The sequence below is a fragment of the Miscanthus floridulus genome, chromosome 1 (genome assembly GCF_019320115.1).
Source record: "Miscanthus floridulus cultivar M001 chromosome 1, ASM1932011v1, whole genome shotgun sequence".
Lineage (NCBI taxonomy): Eukaryota > Viridiplantae > Streptophyta > Magnoliopsida > Poales > Poaceae > Miscanthus > Miscanthus floridulus.
The window spans coordinates 36,007,598-36,024,416 of record NC_089580.1 but is presented as its reverse complement, the minus strand read 5'-3'; the positions used below and the strand labels follow the sequence as shown (position 1 = coordinate 36,024,416).

General features: G+C 49.7%; 1 protein-coding gene across 1 annotated transcript; it reads right to left on the bottom strand.

The window, feature by feature from the left end:
* Positions 1-3,071: 3,071 nt before the first annotated feature.
* On the bottom strand, positions 3,072-6,911 carry LOC136481258 (uncharacterized). Its single transcript, XM_066478648.1, has 3 exons — positions 6,072-6,911; positions 4,903-5,191; positions 3,072-3,570 (listed from the first exon to the last, which is right to left on the bottom strand). Exons 1-3 carry the CDS (start codon positions 6,729-6,731, stop codon positions 3,536-3,538), a joined length of 984 nt encoding a protein of 327 aa, XP_066334745.1. The 5' UTR covers positions 6,732-6,911; the 3' UTR covers positions 3,072-3,535.
* Positions 6,912-16,819: the final 9,908 nt, after the last annotated feature.

Sequence of the window (16,819 nt, the reverse complement as noted above, 5' to 3'; positions counted from 1 at the left end):
TTTGAGCCGTGCGGGTGCGGCATGGGCGCGGTTCTGCCGTGCGGATGCGGGAGGGCGTGGATCCACCATGCGCGGCGCGTGGCACGGTTCCGGACGCTGGCGCTGGTTGGAAACAGGACGGAGCGCGTGGGATGCGATGCGGGCACAGGACACGGGAGCTGCGTCCGAACGCGGGACTAGGGCAGACTACCGGGCGCTAGCCTTACCGCAGTATGCAAGATGCAAATCTCATATATGCATTGTTTTTATTTCTTGCTCTTTCCGTTCTTGAGAGATATGGTCAATGTCTAAGTACCACAAGAGGGACATCATAGATAGATGGAAGGACTGCACAGCTAATATGGTAAACTGAAACTAATAAGTACTAATTAAGTAGATGTGTCATGAAGCTACTACTAGTTAAGTAGATGTGTCCGGTCTTTCGGAGCCAGCAGCCTGCAGCAGCCGCTGTTAAAAATCTCGGCATGCTTGGCTCGCAACTGTGTCTGCTGGCTGTAGGCTGCAGGCTGCTGCAGTTTGCAAGTCCTATTTACCCAACCATCGGACGTCGTTGCTATTCTTTTGACGCACAGCACCATCGGCCATCGGCCATCGCTGCTAGTATATTCTTTCGACGCACAGCACAGTGAAAGGAAAAGGGAAGAGAAGAGGAAGAGAATGGAAAGCAAAGGCGGGCCGCCGGCCGGCACACACTTTACGAGTTACGACGACGCGGATTCATCAGTTATCCGTCTCGGTGGCAGAAGCAGAAGAGCAAGGCCCCCGACACTGATTTCATCTGGAAGTTTGGAACACATGGATGATGGATCCCACAATGCCCACCCCAGCCCACAACCACAAGATGCGACGGATAACTGCATCTGCTGTTTCCGTGGTACATCACAGGCTACAATTTCGCTAGTGTCTAGAAGTTCAGACTTCAGGACACCATCATCGTCAGAAATTCTCTAGGCCTGGTATAGTTCACGATAATTTTTGGGAAATGGTACCGTAGCACGTGAATTTTGTCTAAACTGTGTAGTTAATTTTATTTTTTATTTATATTTAATGCTTCATGCATACGTACAAAGATTCGATGTGACGGGGAATCTTGAAAAATTTTATAAAATGAAATGCAACTAAACAGCACCTAGGTTCAAGATTCTGGGCCAATGCCAATACCTAGAATTGGTGCCGAAGCAGAACCGTCTGCATATCCATCATCGTCAGAAACTCTCTAGGTTCAAGATCCTGCGCATGCAATTGTGCGCCTCGTTCATGCTAATGCTCGCCTCATGCCTGCTGATACGCATATAGGTGGGAACCACCCATGCCCGCTTCGCTTGCCGCTCATGTGGGGACCGCTGCGCCCGCTTCCTGTGCCTGCTAATGTTGCAATATGAAGCACTTCTGCAACATACGTCTGAAACACGTAAAACATTTGCAACAGACACTTGCAATATATGTGTATAGCAACTGAAACATATGCAACATTCAGATAAAAAATTTACATCATACGTCTCAAACATATGAAACATTTTGAATAGACGCTTGCAACATATCTATATAGCCACTGAAACATATGCAACATCGAAAAATAAAACACTTGCAACATACGTGTAAAACATATGAAACATTTGAAACATATACTTACAATATACGTGTACAACCATTGCAACATATACAACATCCAGATGAAACACATACAACATCAGGATGAACACATATGCAACATCCAGATGAAACATATAAAATATACATCTAAACGAATGAAACATAGGCCTTGTTCGGCTGACCTTGAACCCGGCTTGATCCGCTTCTTTTTTCATCCGGAACAATATTTTTCTCTCACAAAATTTCGGCATGAATAGTGTTTTCATCCGTGAACAGTGCTCCTTTTGTGTCAGCCACCCATAGGGTTGCAGCATGTGCTCATCTACTTGCTGCAGCCCAATGAAGGCTAGTTGACGCTACGCGGGGGAGTGCAACGTGAGGCGTGAGCAGGGTGCAAGGCACATGACGCACGTGAAGCGAGGCGGGTCCGGTGCGCCCGTGCGGGCCGCGAGGTGTAGGGGCGCACGGAGCGTGGCGCGAGGCGCACGCAACGTGAGGCGAGTCAGGGGCGCATAGAGCGATGCGCGAGGTGCACGCAGTGCAAGGCGAGTCAAGGGTGCTCGGCGTAAGGCGGGTCCGTCCTGTTCGGACGTACGTCCTAACCGAAGCATTAGCGCTAGACTTATAGAAAATAGCATCCACTTTATATCTCTAGATAAATTTAGAGCACCTAAATCAAGACCCTCATATTGTCGGCCCTCTATTTTGCGATCTCCAGCAGAAGCCCCTAAACCAAAGCCCTCGATCTTTTTTAACAGACAATGACAATTGGGATCCATTTGTCATCCTCTGCTCTAGCAACAGAGCTCAACACAACGACCCTAGGGAAGGGCCCGGCGTGTACGGGCGGAGGCGTCGCGGCCCGCGCGACCAGGCGGTGGAGCAGCGGCCATCTTCCTGAGCGCTGGCGAGGGGAAGGAGCCAGGCCTACACAGATGCGGTGGGAATGCGTACGGGCAGGAGGCATCGCGAGAGGGAGATCCGAACTGAGAGGAGATCCAGTCAGGGAGCGACGAGGAGCTCCGGGCCGTGGCCAGGGCCGCCGGAGAGGAGGGCGCGCCGGCGGGCCGGAGGGAGGCGCGGCCATGGCCATGAGGGAATCGCGAGTGCGCCATGGCCGCCTCCATCTCCACCTTCGCAAGCAGTGCGCCATGGCCGCCTCCGTCTCCACCTCCGCGAGCAGCCCGCTGGAGGGAGCCGGATCTCGACGACCGGAGGGGAGGCGAGGGCACGGGCCGCCAGAGGTAGGGGAGGGAACGCCGAGCTGGAGCAGCGCGTGCACGCGGAGGGAGGGAAGGTGCATCGCTCGTGCGGATGGGGGACATGGTATTGGGCCAATAGCAATCGGGTCCGAGGTAGGGGCCCGTTGGAGTTGCGTTTTTAGCCTGAGCTCCCATATTCTATACTCAAGTAGGGCCCTGCTAAAGTTGCTTTAAATACGAAATTGTACGGTGTAATTAATCTAATAATTATATTCATTTATATCATAAATGTTATTATATGTATATATATATATATTTTTTTATCAAACTTTAAGATTGGTGGACTCCTCAGAACATGAGTGCCCTCATCCTGAAGTATTATACCGCCAGCTTGACTGAACCCCAACTGGGGAAGAATGAGCCGGCTGATGTTGACTCGGCAACAAGTAGAAATTCTCTTCGGCAACTAATATAACCAAGGATGTACGATTCAGGGTCAAACTCTCGACTATAACTTAATTAATTGAACACATCTCTCTGCACATATGACATATCACACGACGAATCTCCGCTGGTTTTAAGCTATACTATAGGAGGGGGCTCTATTTACATGTACACGAATGAGGTTTACGCAGTGTAACTGCACAACCGGCATGACTTGATCGAATGATGTACGGGCTTAGGCGAGATGCACAAATCCACCAAAACTCAAGGCCCTGTCTTCGCCAGACGGTTGTGATTTATGAACCATATGGCCATGGAAATGTTTTAGCCACTGAAATTCACAACAGAGAAAGAAGAATGGTCAGTTGGCGAGTAGTATGTAGGAAGAACAAAAGATCAGTAGATCACAAACTGGTGAAGGGTTCTAACAAGCAGCTGTACACTGAACCCAACAGAAATCTATAGAGTTAGTTTTAATATAATGACTCAAATCTCAAATGGCCAAGTTGGGTTAAAAAAGTTAAAAATCACATCTTTAGTTATAACTACAACATTTATATAACTTAGATATCTCATCAATAGGGGTTGTTTTGTTGAACCAAAATTCAGCACATGATGCACAATGCAGGACACATGACGGTTACTACTAACTGTTAACAATGCATCACAAACCCATGAGTCAATGCTTTACACACTGTTTGTTGTTTGTCACTGAATGAATAATATCATCTTGTTTAAACAAAGACAAGCCATTTCCACCTTTTAGTAGGAGTACATCGGAAGGAAGTGTATGCTGGCCACAACCCCCATTAACATGAATGATTTGTCGTCACATGATCAGACCGTCACAGTAAGTAACAGGAAGCAACACGTGAGATGCAAAATCTCAGATATGCACCGTTTAATTTCTTGCTTTTTCCGTTCTTGAGAGATATGCATGGTCAATGCCAAGTACCACAAGAGGGACGTCATAGATAGATGGAAGGATTGCACAGCTACTATGGCAAATTGAAACTAATACTAATTAAGTAGTTGTGTCATGAAACTAGACCGGAAATTGAATAGCACTTACTTTCTACTGCAGAATTGACTTATGAAAAAAATGATTTTTTTTTCAATATTTAGCATAGGGAACTGAACTTACACACAAATGTCACTAAACTCTAAAAGAAGTTGTTGTGGAATTGCAAATTTATTTATGCGGACATCCACTCCCGGTACCCTTTAAAATGGTGCTTGACATCATGAAAGTACAGGCCAAATAAGATAGCACAGATATCAGACTGTTCGTTTCGGCTGAAACGATCGTGGATTATTACTGCTGGCTAGTTTGGTGTGAGAGAAAAATACTGTTCTGGCTTATAATCTACGATCGTTTACGACCAAGCGAACGGGCTGGATATCATAGACAGGGTGGTTGCTTGCTAAAGTTAGTAAATGATCTTAACTTTAAAAAAAAAATCATTTGCTTAACTGCTTAGCAGGAATACAAGAATATAAGATAGAATAAGAGATAGGTTATAGTGCTTCAACAACTAGCCAAGTGGGGCTCCCATAAGACCAAAACGACAGCAGCTATCTTTGATTCTCGATGCAAAGCAAGCAATCTACTGGTAAAAAATGGAGAGTTAGAAATGGTAAAATCAAGGAGCGGTAAACTCACCTTTTGAGGACTCCTGGACGAGAACGATATGCATTGCTGCATTGTTCGGTGGCAGCTGCAGACGGAGAGGAGTGAGCTTCCCATTGATAGGACTGCGTGTGCATATGATGATGTCTTCCAGACCCGTCTCCTCTTGCAACTTGTGGGCGAGCTCCTCCAAGTTGCTGCCATTGAATGTGAAGGAGTGTCCAACTGTGCCGTCATCCACATTGCCCAGATCGTCTGCAATGTGGTAATGGATGGCACGTCCCTCCACCTTGTGCAAGGGGGCCTGGAAAGAAAGAGAGGACTGGAAATACGAGAAAATTCAATGTCAACTCTTATTCTGAGCCGCCTGAAAGGCTGAGAAGTAAACATGGCAAAAATATATGAAATGAGCAAGAAAGTAACTTCAATATGGAAGGGAAAAAAAAACAGAGAGGAAAGAAATTCTGAAAATCAACCAGAGTAACACCATGCAGTCCAAGCCATTTGCACAGGCTAAACAAGGCGAAATTGTCATGATAGTTTGACAACATTAGGAAACTATTTTGACAACATTAGGAAACTAACCAAACAAATTCAATAAGCAGCTAAGTACCACAGTGGAGATGCAGGTAGGTTTGCAATTAGATCACAGCAAAAAAGTCGGATAAATGGTTCAGTATGCAAAAATGAATTTTAATAATGGGCATTGCTTGCAGTCCCAACAATAATTTGGAGGAACTCAGGAAGCAAGAAAGAATTTTAATAATGTGCATTGCTTGCAGTCCCAACAATAATTTGGAGGAATTCGGGAAGAAAAAAAATGAATTTTAATAATGTGCATTGCTTGCAGTCCTAACAATAATTTGGAGGAATTCCAGAAGAAGAAATAGAGCTAACTCAATTCTACAAAGTTGAAGACAGACAACAGATACATAACTAACGAGGAACAGTCGCAGTGAATTCCCAAGCATGATTAGCATTTCAAAATCACCACAATCATAAAGTTTTCCCAGATCCCAAATGCAGTTGAGACCGGCAATCCGAACAGAGGTAGTAATAATCGCCTAATTAGCCCAAGAAGAATTTGGATAACCACAAGTCAATTCCTTTGTGAAGACGGCATCAGAACCAATGGTAGTCACAAGGCATCACGCTCGGCGTGGGGGATTTAGTCAACGCAGGGGAGCAAATCGGGCACTAACCTCGAGCTTGGAGAGCTTGGGCGGCGGAGGCGGCGGCGCCTCGGGCTCCAGCGTGGGCGGCGGCGCCGCGTAGGACTTGGATGACCGGTGGTGCGGCGCGTGCGTCTGCGGCGGCGGCTTGCTGAGCTCCGGCGCGGGCGGCGAGTCCGGCAACTTAGCGACGGGCGCGGAGCCGGTGCGCTCGGGCGGCGCCGGCGTGAGGAGCTGCACGATCTCGACGTCCCAGAGCACCCAGTCCTGCGTGGCGGTGCGGTGTGGCACGTCGTGCGTGACGGAGTTCCTCCAGGGTGGGACCCCGCCGTTGGCGCGGAGGAAGCGTCCCGCCTTGCTCCGGAGCCGCACCTGGAAGCCGTCCCTTACGGGCTCCCAGTCCACGGATGCGTTGGCGGGGCGCGACGCGGCGGGCGGCGTCTGCGTCACCTTCCGCCCCGTCATCCCCAGCAGGAACGGCTCCCCGGACGCGGTGAGGCAGTGCCCGTACCGGCTCCGCAGGCGGATGGCGCCCCCCGGGTTGTGCGGCGAGGACTCCACGGTCCACCGCGCGTTCGCCGACGACCCGTCCCGGTCCTGCGTCACGTGCGCCTCGTCCTCGTCCGCGTACAGGAACTTGTCGTGGTAGCTCTTCAGCCGCACCACCTTCGCGCGCGCGAACAGCTCCATTGGGGAGGGAGGGGAAGATGATGGTGGTGTGGGATGGGAGGATGGGGGTGACCGGTGAGGACTGAGGACTGGAGGATGGATGGGTTGGTGAATTGTTGGAGCGGCGTTAATGAAGATGAAGAAGACGCGGGCGGGGGCGTCGCTGCTGCGTGTGGGGTGGGGCGGGGGTTTTGACTGGCTCGTTCGGCAGGGCGGCGGGGCCGCGGGGGCACGTCGGCTGCGGCCTGCGGATGCGGCGGAGCTGGCGCCTGGTGGGCGGGAGGGGTGTTCGCGGAAACTGGGTGCCCGGGACCGGGATTGCCGTTTACCGCGCGGTTGTCCGCGCCAACCGCCAAGGGACCTTTGTTAAACTTGGCAACTTTTTGTTCTCTCTCCTTGGGTTTCCTTCCCTGCGCGTTTCTTCGGTTACGACCGTTGATAAGCGCGGTAGCGTGCGTGCTCGGGGGTCGGGTCGGGGCGGCTCGCTCACGCGGTTGGCGCCGTTGTCGTTGGCGTTGGGTTGGGAGGTCGTCGTGGACGTGGAGTACGGAGAGGGCAGCAAGGGAACCAACGGGATCACACGGGGCGGAGCACGTGATGTCGTGGCGATCGATCTTCTGATGCGGCGCCTGCCAGGTTTTGCTCGACCTGGAGGCGGACGACGATAGCGGCGCTTGACCACCGACCGGCCGGAATGTGCATGGCCCGCGTCCTGGAGACGGATCGGACCGGGTGGATCTTCATCGGGTTCAGCGCGCGGCGGCGGCGGCCGTGCACTCAAACAGTCACGCGGTGTTTCGAGTTTCGGCACGTAGGTCCAATTCGCTTCGCTGAAAAAACAAGTCGAAAATACTGTTTCGGCTGATTTGTTGTGAGAGAAAAAAACGTTGTTTCGGCTGAAAAAACAAACCGAAAATGACGAATTATAAGAGAAACGAACAGGACCGTAGGAGGCTAGGAGGCGTCCTTTTTTTTTTGAAAGGGAATGGGTCGAGCCGGCTCGTGAAGGAGTACATACGCGACAGCGAGCGAGCGTCAAGCGCATCGGCCGGCCGAGCTCGCCGCCAACGCCCAACTGGCCAAGAGAGGAAAGAATTAGCGACGAAGCATTGGGGGCGCAGACGTGTCGCGCAACGATAAAATCAAAGGCATTCGTATATGTAGACCACTCGTTGATGTGACTATATTTGGCCATTTGGCCCGAGCACTATGGGCCGGCCCAGGCACGGCACTAAGAAGCACGGCCTAGGCACGGCCCGGCTCGGCTTGCTTCGTGCCCGTGCCTGGCACGGCCCGGTCGTAGTGTCGTGTCTGGGCCGCCATGTCGGCCCGCAGTGTCGGCCCAGGCACGACACGAATAATGGGCCGGCACGACATGGCCCGTTTATTCTCCACCGTTGATGAGCAGCAGATGAACCAGAGCCATTGGATACCAGTATATAAGCATCCCTCCCTCACCTAAACCCTAACTTCCTCCTCCTCCTCTCTCTCTCTCTCTCCCTCCCTCCCACTCATTTCCTTAGCAGCGTCGAGCCGCCGACGCGAAGACAGGAGGGGGCGGGCGGTGCGCGCAGTCGCGGGGCCATGCCCCGAGGGCCTCAGGGCGGCGGCGCGTCGGCGCATCTGTAGCAACGATGGAGGAGCACGTGGCCCCAGCGAGGGCGAGCTCAGGCGGATGCGCGGCCCTCCTGCGGGCGAGCGCTGGCGGTGGCGCGGCCCCACGTCGGCGGGCGAGCTCAGGCGACGGCGGGCGGATCCGGCGGCCATGGCCCAGATCTGACCCCCTCCTCCCAGATCCGGCCTGTTCTGCGGCATCGAGTGTGGCTGCGGCGTGGCCCCGGCGAGGACGAGCTCAGGCGGCGACGCGGCACCACGCCGGCGGGTGAGCACAGGAGGTGGCGCGGCCCCGCGAGGGCGAGCGCTGGCGTCGACGCGGCCCCACGCCAGCGGGCGAGCACAGGCGGCGGCGCGGGCACGCCAGGCTGCCGTGCTCGACAGCACGGCACGGCACGGTTCACCGCCCATAGGGCCGTGCCTAGGCCAAGGTCTCGGCACGGCGGCACTATTGGGCACGGCAACGGTTAAGCCACCGTGGCCATGTATAGATGTGACTTTGAACTGCATGCATACCCCGATGATTGAACAATAATGCTAGCCCACCGTCTTTAAGAAGATTAGAAGAATTATAAAATATACTACCATAAAGCATATGTTATTTGTATATCGGCAGCAGAAGCATTTGCTCCGAGCACGTCACTTGCTCCTGGCCAACAATCTCCGGCTAATCGAGTACGTACATTTTGGGCTGCGAGAGGACGTCATTTCCTTCCGGATTCAATCTGGCAGTTGCGCGCACGCTATGCTGCACTGCATGAGTGAAGTTTTGAATTAGATTCGCTCATCTATATCTATCTATCTAGAGGCTAGATCAAGCACCCTAGTGCAACACCAACCCTTGCCTTAAAACCGGTCCCCCGGCCCCCAAAAAAAAAAAAAAAAAAAAAGATGCACGAAGTTGAGAGAAATTGGACTAGCCGGCTACGTTTGACATTTGCGGACGCGGCGTTTGGGAGCTGTCGTTATCCGGCATCTACCACGATTGTGGACCTCTCTCTCCCTACGGGTCACGCCTTCCTCGTAGTCGTAGGTCACGCTGAGGTGGCGAGCACAGACAGAGCGATCTGATGTGGCAAACACCATGCCCACAACCACGACGCAAGGAACATGCGTGCAGTGCAGGTGCAGGTGAGGGCAGCACGTTCGAGCAGGCCAGGTGAGAAGCAAGGACGTTCCATCGTCAAGGAAACCACACGTCACCTCTTCCATATATAACACGCAATCAGCCAATCAGTCTCGAAAAGGAAAGGGACGGGACACGGTATAGGCAATCAGAATCCACCGATTTCTTGCAAAGCTTCCATCGTAAGTACCCCATTAATTAACAGCATCTTCAGTCACAGGATCGAGCTTCCCAGCATGAATGCCCGGGCGGTCCCTCGTGTAAGCGATAGAAAGCTCAAAGCTGAGTCGTCGTATATACGGCCGGCTGTAAGTATATTCTTTTGGATAAATATCAGTCATTGCCATCCAGCGGAACGGCGCGTACGCTTTTCGTTTTGCTTTTCTCCTGCATTTAATTTAATTTATTTAGTACCTCCCCGGAGTTACCGAAAGATGCTCACCATGAACATCCTCCACACATGTGATAATTGACGTTCAACAAAGGCAGGGAGACCTGTCTAAAATTAGGACAGGAGCGTATGAAGATCACCACTTGATTCCAAAGTTTCGGCAAAACTGGCGGTTCCAATTTAACGCGTGCAGGACTAACTATTGAATTTATTTTAGCAAAAAGTTCCATGGTTTGAAACAGATACCCGCTCCGATCTACTCCCTCCATTCCAAAGTATAAGTCATTCTGTCTTCTCTAGACATATTGTTATTAATACGTAGCTTGACATAATGTATATCTAGGTAGGTAGGTGCATAATAAAAAATAATACATCTAAAAAGCCAAAACAATACTGTGTATTTTCTATGAAAAAATAATACGTAGCTAGACATAATGTATATTGTGTCGAGAAGCACCATTTTTTTCTCAGATGTAAGATTTTAGGGGCAAAAGGACAATTAAGGACCCTTTATAATGCAAGATTTTTTTTTCTGTTTCATGTGTATTTTATATGAAAAAATGAATCAAATCCTATGAGTTTTTTTTTTATAATTCGTGTAAATTCCTGTATTCCAAAGGATTAAATTCTTAGTTGGACTTGGCAGACTCGGTGCCTGAATAATGTTGCCATCCAACATGTACAGAACCCTTTTCCTTTTTGCGAGAAACGTAACAACACTGTAATATGGTATAGGTTTGGGCAAGCGATCAAAAAACGACCTTTTTACATAAAATATAATGTTCTGACGTGGCAAACACCATACCCGCACGGCCGCACAAGAAACATGCAGACCTTTGTACATAATGACCTGACGTGGCAAACACCATACCCTGCAGAAAAACCAAACCATGCAGCTGTGGGCAGCACGTTTGAGCGAGGAGAACGTCCATCAATAAAACCATGCCACCTCTACAATACTACACGCAATCAGTCACGAAAAGATTGTGACACCTTATAAGCAAACATGATCCACTCGAAGTCACCTCATTTCCTGCAAAGTTTTCCGTTTGAAGTACATCCACAGGAATTCGGTCGCAGGCAGAATCACGACCGGTGTATTATGCAAGGCACTTGCTAGCGCGGACGTCTAATTCAGAGCGCTAGTGTCGGACTGTGCTTCCGCGCACACACATAGATCCCTCGTCCTGCACCAATCTTGCCCCGGAGGCCATGTCTATCCATACAGAACTCCCACGTCTGGGCCCAACGCACCCAACTCGCACGTCCATGCCCACGCATGCGCGGGGACCACTCCGAACCGGCTTCGTTTCCTGCGCCCGCATGTACGCAGCAGCAGCACAAGGAGGCTGCGCGGTGACCCACGGCGCACTACGGGAAACACGTGATTTGCCGAGTGTAAAAATCTTTATCGAGTGTCAAATTTCGGGCACTCGGCAAAGACCTGCTTTGCCGAGCGCCACACTCAACAAAATATGACACTAAGCAAAGAGGCCTTTGCCGAGTGCCTGGCACTCGGCAAAGGCAGACACTCGGCAAAGATTGGTAAGGGCTTAACGGCATCCAGCGGCGTCCTCTTTGCCGAGTGCCCCCCGTTTGGCACTCGGCAAAGAATTTATTTTGCCGAATACCAAAACTTGGCACTCGGCAAAAAAAATTTTTTGGTTTTTTACCACCAATTTTTTTTTGAAGCTTTAGTACACTACCACAAACAACATGTTTAAATTTGAGACATTTTCATTGACTTTTGGCATATTTCTATAGTTTATTTTGTTTTGTTGAATTTTTCCATAAAATGTAAGTTTGAACTGCAGGTGCATCGAATAATGTATTACATTCGTTCAAAAAATGTTATCCTTGTTTCTTAGTGTACATTTAGGCTAAATACAGAAAGTGTCTCGAAATTTCGATCAACGTGCTCATGGGGCAACGCCGCCAACTTGCGTGGAAGTGGTTTTTTAATTGTATAAAATGTGAACGAATTCCGAAAATCATGAAACTTGTCGAGTTGTCGCCGTATCGTATGCGTATGCCGTGAAAATTTTTTTGAAAAAGTTTCGAGCACGTTGTCACGTACGATGCTCATAAATCAGGACATCACATGTGGAGATATTCTGGTTTGTGAGCATCGTACGTGACAACGTGCTCGAAACTTTTTCAAATTTTTTTTCACGGCATACGCATACGATACGGCGACAACTCGACAAGTTTCATGATTTTCGGAATTCGTTCGCATTTTCTATTGCGCTTTCGGGAAAATGGAATGCCTATTTTCTATTGCGCCGGATGCAAATTCTTGGTGGTTAGCTCATTGGAGCAAGAGACTTTTCCCTGTGTGCCATTATAAAAGATTGTAATCCCCTGTGTGCTCCTGAAAAAATTCAGCGGTCTTCAGCGCCACTACTCCAACTTTTTCGTGTCATCCATGCCACTTCCGTCAGTTTGGGCTCTAACGTCGTTAAACTGCAGGTGTGAAAAGACGAAAATGCCCTTAAGTTCAAATATGTTATTAATTTTTTTTAGCATCTTAACGACTTCAAATGAAAAAACTCAAAACTAGAAAGTTGTAGATCTCGTCGAGATCTATAATGTTCATATAAAATTTTTTTCATTTAATTTCGCAAAAAAAATATGATTTGATATGATTAATATATCTTAAAAAAATCATATTATTTTTTTGCGAAATTAAATGAAAAAAAAATTTATATGAACATTATAGATCTCGACGAGATCTACAACTTTCTAGTTTTGAGTTTTTTCATTTGAAGTCGTTAAGATGCTCAAAAAAAATTAATAACATATTTGAACTTAAGGGTATTTTCGTCTTTTCACACCTGCAGTTTAACGGCGTTAGAGCCCAAACTGACGGAAGTGGCATGGATGACACGAAAAAGTTGGAGTAGTGGCGCTGAAGACCGCTGAATTTTTTCAGGGACACACAGGGGATTACGATCTTTTATAATGGCACATAGGGAAAAGTCTCTTGGAGCAAGGGTGAAGAAGTTAGAAGTGAAAATGAGTTGGTCGCGAAGATGCCAGCGTCGGTCAACTGACCGGACGCTGGATCTGAATGCACCGGACGCTGGAAGGCTGCGTCCGGTCAGGCTGACGTACGGTGACGTAGTAGCTGGAGAGTGACCGGACGCTGGCTGCGTCCGATCGCATTCGACCGGACGCGTCCGGTCATGCTCGGGAGCTTACTGGAAACGACCGGACGCTGGGGGTTCAGCGTCCGGTCAGTAGAAGCTGGAGCGTTCGGTCAGGTCAAGTGACCGTTGGAACCGGGACACGTGGTCGTCTATGGACGACCGGACACTGAGGTCCAGCGTCCGGTCAACACGACCGGAGCATCCGGTCGGCCTGACCGTTGCCCAGTGAAGGGGTAACGGCTAGTTTAGCCCTTGGGGCTATAAATAGAAGTGGCCTTCGGCCATGGCTGGTGTAGAGCACCTCAAGGGACTTAGTGTCCATGCTTGTGAGTGCTTGGGAGCCCTCCATCTCACACATACTTGATAGCGATCATCCGATTATGTGAGTGAGCGATTCTAGTGCGATTGCATCGTAAGGTTGCATCGAGTGGCACTAGGTGATCGAGTTGCAAGCCGGTGGTGCTTGTTACTCTTGAAGGTTGCCACCTCCTAGACGGCTTGGTGGTGGTCTCCGTCGAAGCGCGCAAGAAGCTTGTGCGGTGCTCCGGAGAAGTGCTTGTGAGGGGCATTGTGCTCGCTCCGCGGGAGCCGCGAAGAGCAACTCTAGTAAAGCGTGTCATTGAGCTACCCTCACTCAAGGGGTAGGTTCTTGCGGCGCCCGACGTGCGGGCTTAGCGGGTGATGCTAATTAGCCGCCGAACCACCAAGTGAGCGGTCGACACAACGGGGACTAGCGTGTTGGCAAACACATGAACCTCGGGAGAAAAATCATCGTGTCAATCTTATTCTTCCCGTTGGTTTACATCCCCGTTACACAAGCTTGCAATTACTTTTATACATATTAAGCTTGTGTAGTTGCTCTTGTAATTAGATAGCTTGTGTAGCTTGCTAATTACCTTCTTGCTTGTGTAGCATAGAAGTAGCTCCCTTGCGTGGCTAATTTGGTTTTAGTAACCTTGTTAGTCACATTGCTTAGTTTGTGTAGCTAAGTATTTGCGCTCTCTAATTAGGCATTGGTTGCCTTGTTATTGAGCATTGCTAGTGAGCTTAGTTAGCGTTGTGCTTTTGCTTACTAGCATGTGTAGGAGCTCCTTTGTTGCTTAAAGTACTAGTGGCATAGGTTTGTGTGACCTTGCTCCTAGAATTGTTTAGGAGAGCTCTAGCTAGTCCGGCACCTTAGTTGCATAATTAGTATCTTTGCAAGGTGCTAGTGAACATATATAGTGGGGTATAGTCTTGGCTAGACCGATAGTTTTAATTCCGCATTTATATCGGTTAGCCGACGCGATTAAGTTTTAGAAAAGACTATTCACCCTCCTCTAGTCGCCATCTCGACCCTTCAGGCGTCTCCCGTTCGAAAGAGATACGATCGGAGGTATGTAGATCTTTGCATATTTGCGACCGTATCTCTTTCGGATTGTCCACGTATTTTGGACAGCCCGCGGATGCTCTCATTTCTCTCTCCCTCTCACCTCTCTCTCTCCCTCAGCCGCCGTCGTCGCACTACGGCGCCCGTCCCAGCCACCGCGCCTCCCCGCGTGGGCCCACGCGGCCTTCGCCCGGCCACCGTGCCTCCCCGCCCCGGCCACCGCGCCACTGCAGAAGAGAGGAGGAGGCAAAGGAGAAGAGAGGAGGAGGGGAGAAGAGAGGAGGAGAAGAAGGAGAAGGAGAGAAGGAAGGTGCCGGCCTAGGCCCGTCGATCCTCACACCGCTGCGGTCGTCCCTGCCGTCATCGCTGACCCTTGTTGTTGCCATTCTCGTTGCGAAGGTATGCCCTACACCTGCAGTAGTTAGTAGTAGTACTTAGTAGTGTTAGTAGTAGTTAGTAAGTAGTAGTAGTTAGTAGTGTTAGTAGTATTGTTAGTAGTAAGTAGTGATAGTAGTAGTGTTAGTAGTAGTAGAGTTAGTGTTAGTAGTAGTTGTAGTGGTAGTAGTACTTGTTCTTATACTACTTCGATACTTTCATCTGCATGGAAAGAGAACTAAAGTACATGGCTCGTCTTGGTATATATATGTTTGTTGGCCTTCGTGTCTATGTTTGGTATATATGTGGTTGTTGGCCATCGCGCCTACATTTCTTGTAGGTTTTGGAAACCTCCCCGTGCAGGGGAGGTGCTGCCGAAATTTTCAATGGATTCTAACCTATTGCCTTTTTATGTAGGAGAAGGACCGTGGGAGGGACTCGGTGACCCCGATCGTCTTCGTCGGCGTTGCTGGTCTGCCTACACTGCATCGCCTCGCCATTGCACCGACATGCCACTGCCTCGCTAGCCTGACTCCACCGCCACCCTAGGTATAACCCCCTCCTCCTTTGCATGCATGTTTTATATGGTCACGTAGCCCAGTTAGGCATCTCCCGTTCAAAAGAGATACGGTCGAAGGTATGCAGATCTTTGCATATCTACGACCGTATCTCTTTCGGATTGTCCACGTATTTGGGATAGCCCACGGATGCGTAGATGAGGTCAGTTTCCATGGTTCGCTCCGGTCCGAGACAGACTTTTGGCATCACCTCCCTGTTGTTCTCTAGATACACACTCTCCCTTGCTGGAGGTGTATCAGGAGAACAGCGGGGAGGTGCTGCCAAAATTCTATCTCGGATAGGAGCGGAGCATTGAAACTGACCTCATCTACGCATTCACGGGTGGGATTAGGACCTATCCTCACCTATTAGATGGTAGGAACACCGTGTAGATGTAATTGCTGGTTATATTACTCGCTTACATATGTATATGCCAGAGGATGGAGAACCGTGATTGGATGTACACGGGCCATGCAAGTATGACCCCAGAATGGATGACTAAGACTAATGCTTTCTTGGAGCATTCATTTGGTGAGGCTGCTAGAGGGTCGAGTCGGATGCCGTGTCCCTGCAGCAAATGTGACAACCATGTAAGAAAGAATAGGAAGAACGTGGGGGAAGATCTTTGCAAGTATGGATTCACGCCAAACTATACCTGCTGGATCCACCATGGTGAAGCTGATCGTATTAGAGAGGAGGTGGTGAGACCACGCCTCGAGGCTTTCGATGGAGATGCCGGGGTAGCAGACTAGATGGATGACTTTCAGGAGGCATGGTTCGGTGAAGGATTAGAGGACGAGCCAGAGGAATCCGCAAAGGCATACTACGATATGCTGTCTTCGGCACAGAAGCCCCTTCATGAAAAGATAATGGTTTCGCAACTGGATGCCATTGGATGCCTAATGGCATTCAAGTCGCAGTGTAGCATGAGTCGAGACAACTTCGATGGTATGTTGGCAGTTGTTGGATCCCTGCTTCTGGAGGGTCACATTCTGCCGAAGAGCTTGTATGAGTCATAGAAACTTCTTCGTGCCCTTAAGATGCCGTATGAGCACATCCATGCTTGTCCAAATGGTTGCATCCTATTTAGGAAAGATCACGAGAAAGCAACGCACTGTCCAAAGTGCAAATCCTCTAGGTATCTGGAGGTCGACACTAGTGATGGCAAGAAGGAACAGCTTGGTATCTCTGCAAAGGTCCTACGGTACCTTCCTGTCATACCGAGGATCCAACGGCTGTACATGATAGAGGAGTCCACGAAACAGATGACATGGCACAAACATGGCAAAAGATACAATGCTGACAAGATGGTACACCCATCGGATGGCGATGCATGGACCCATTTCGATGGCATACATCATGGTAAAGCTGAGGAGGCTCGAAATGTACGTGTAGCGCTGGCAACAGATGGGTTCAACCCCTATGGATTGCTGGCGGCCCCGTACACTTGTTGGCCCATGTTCATGATCCCCCTCAATCTCCCCCCCCCCCCCCCCCCGGTGTCATATTTCAACCCAAGAACATATT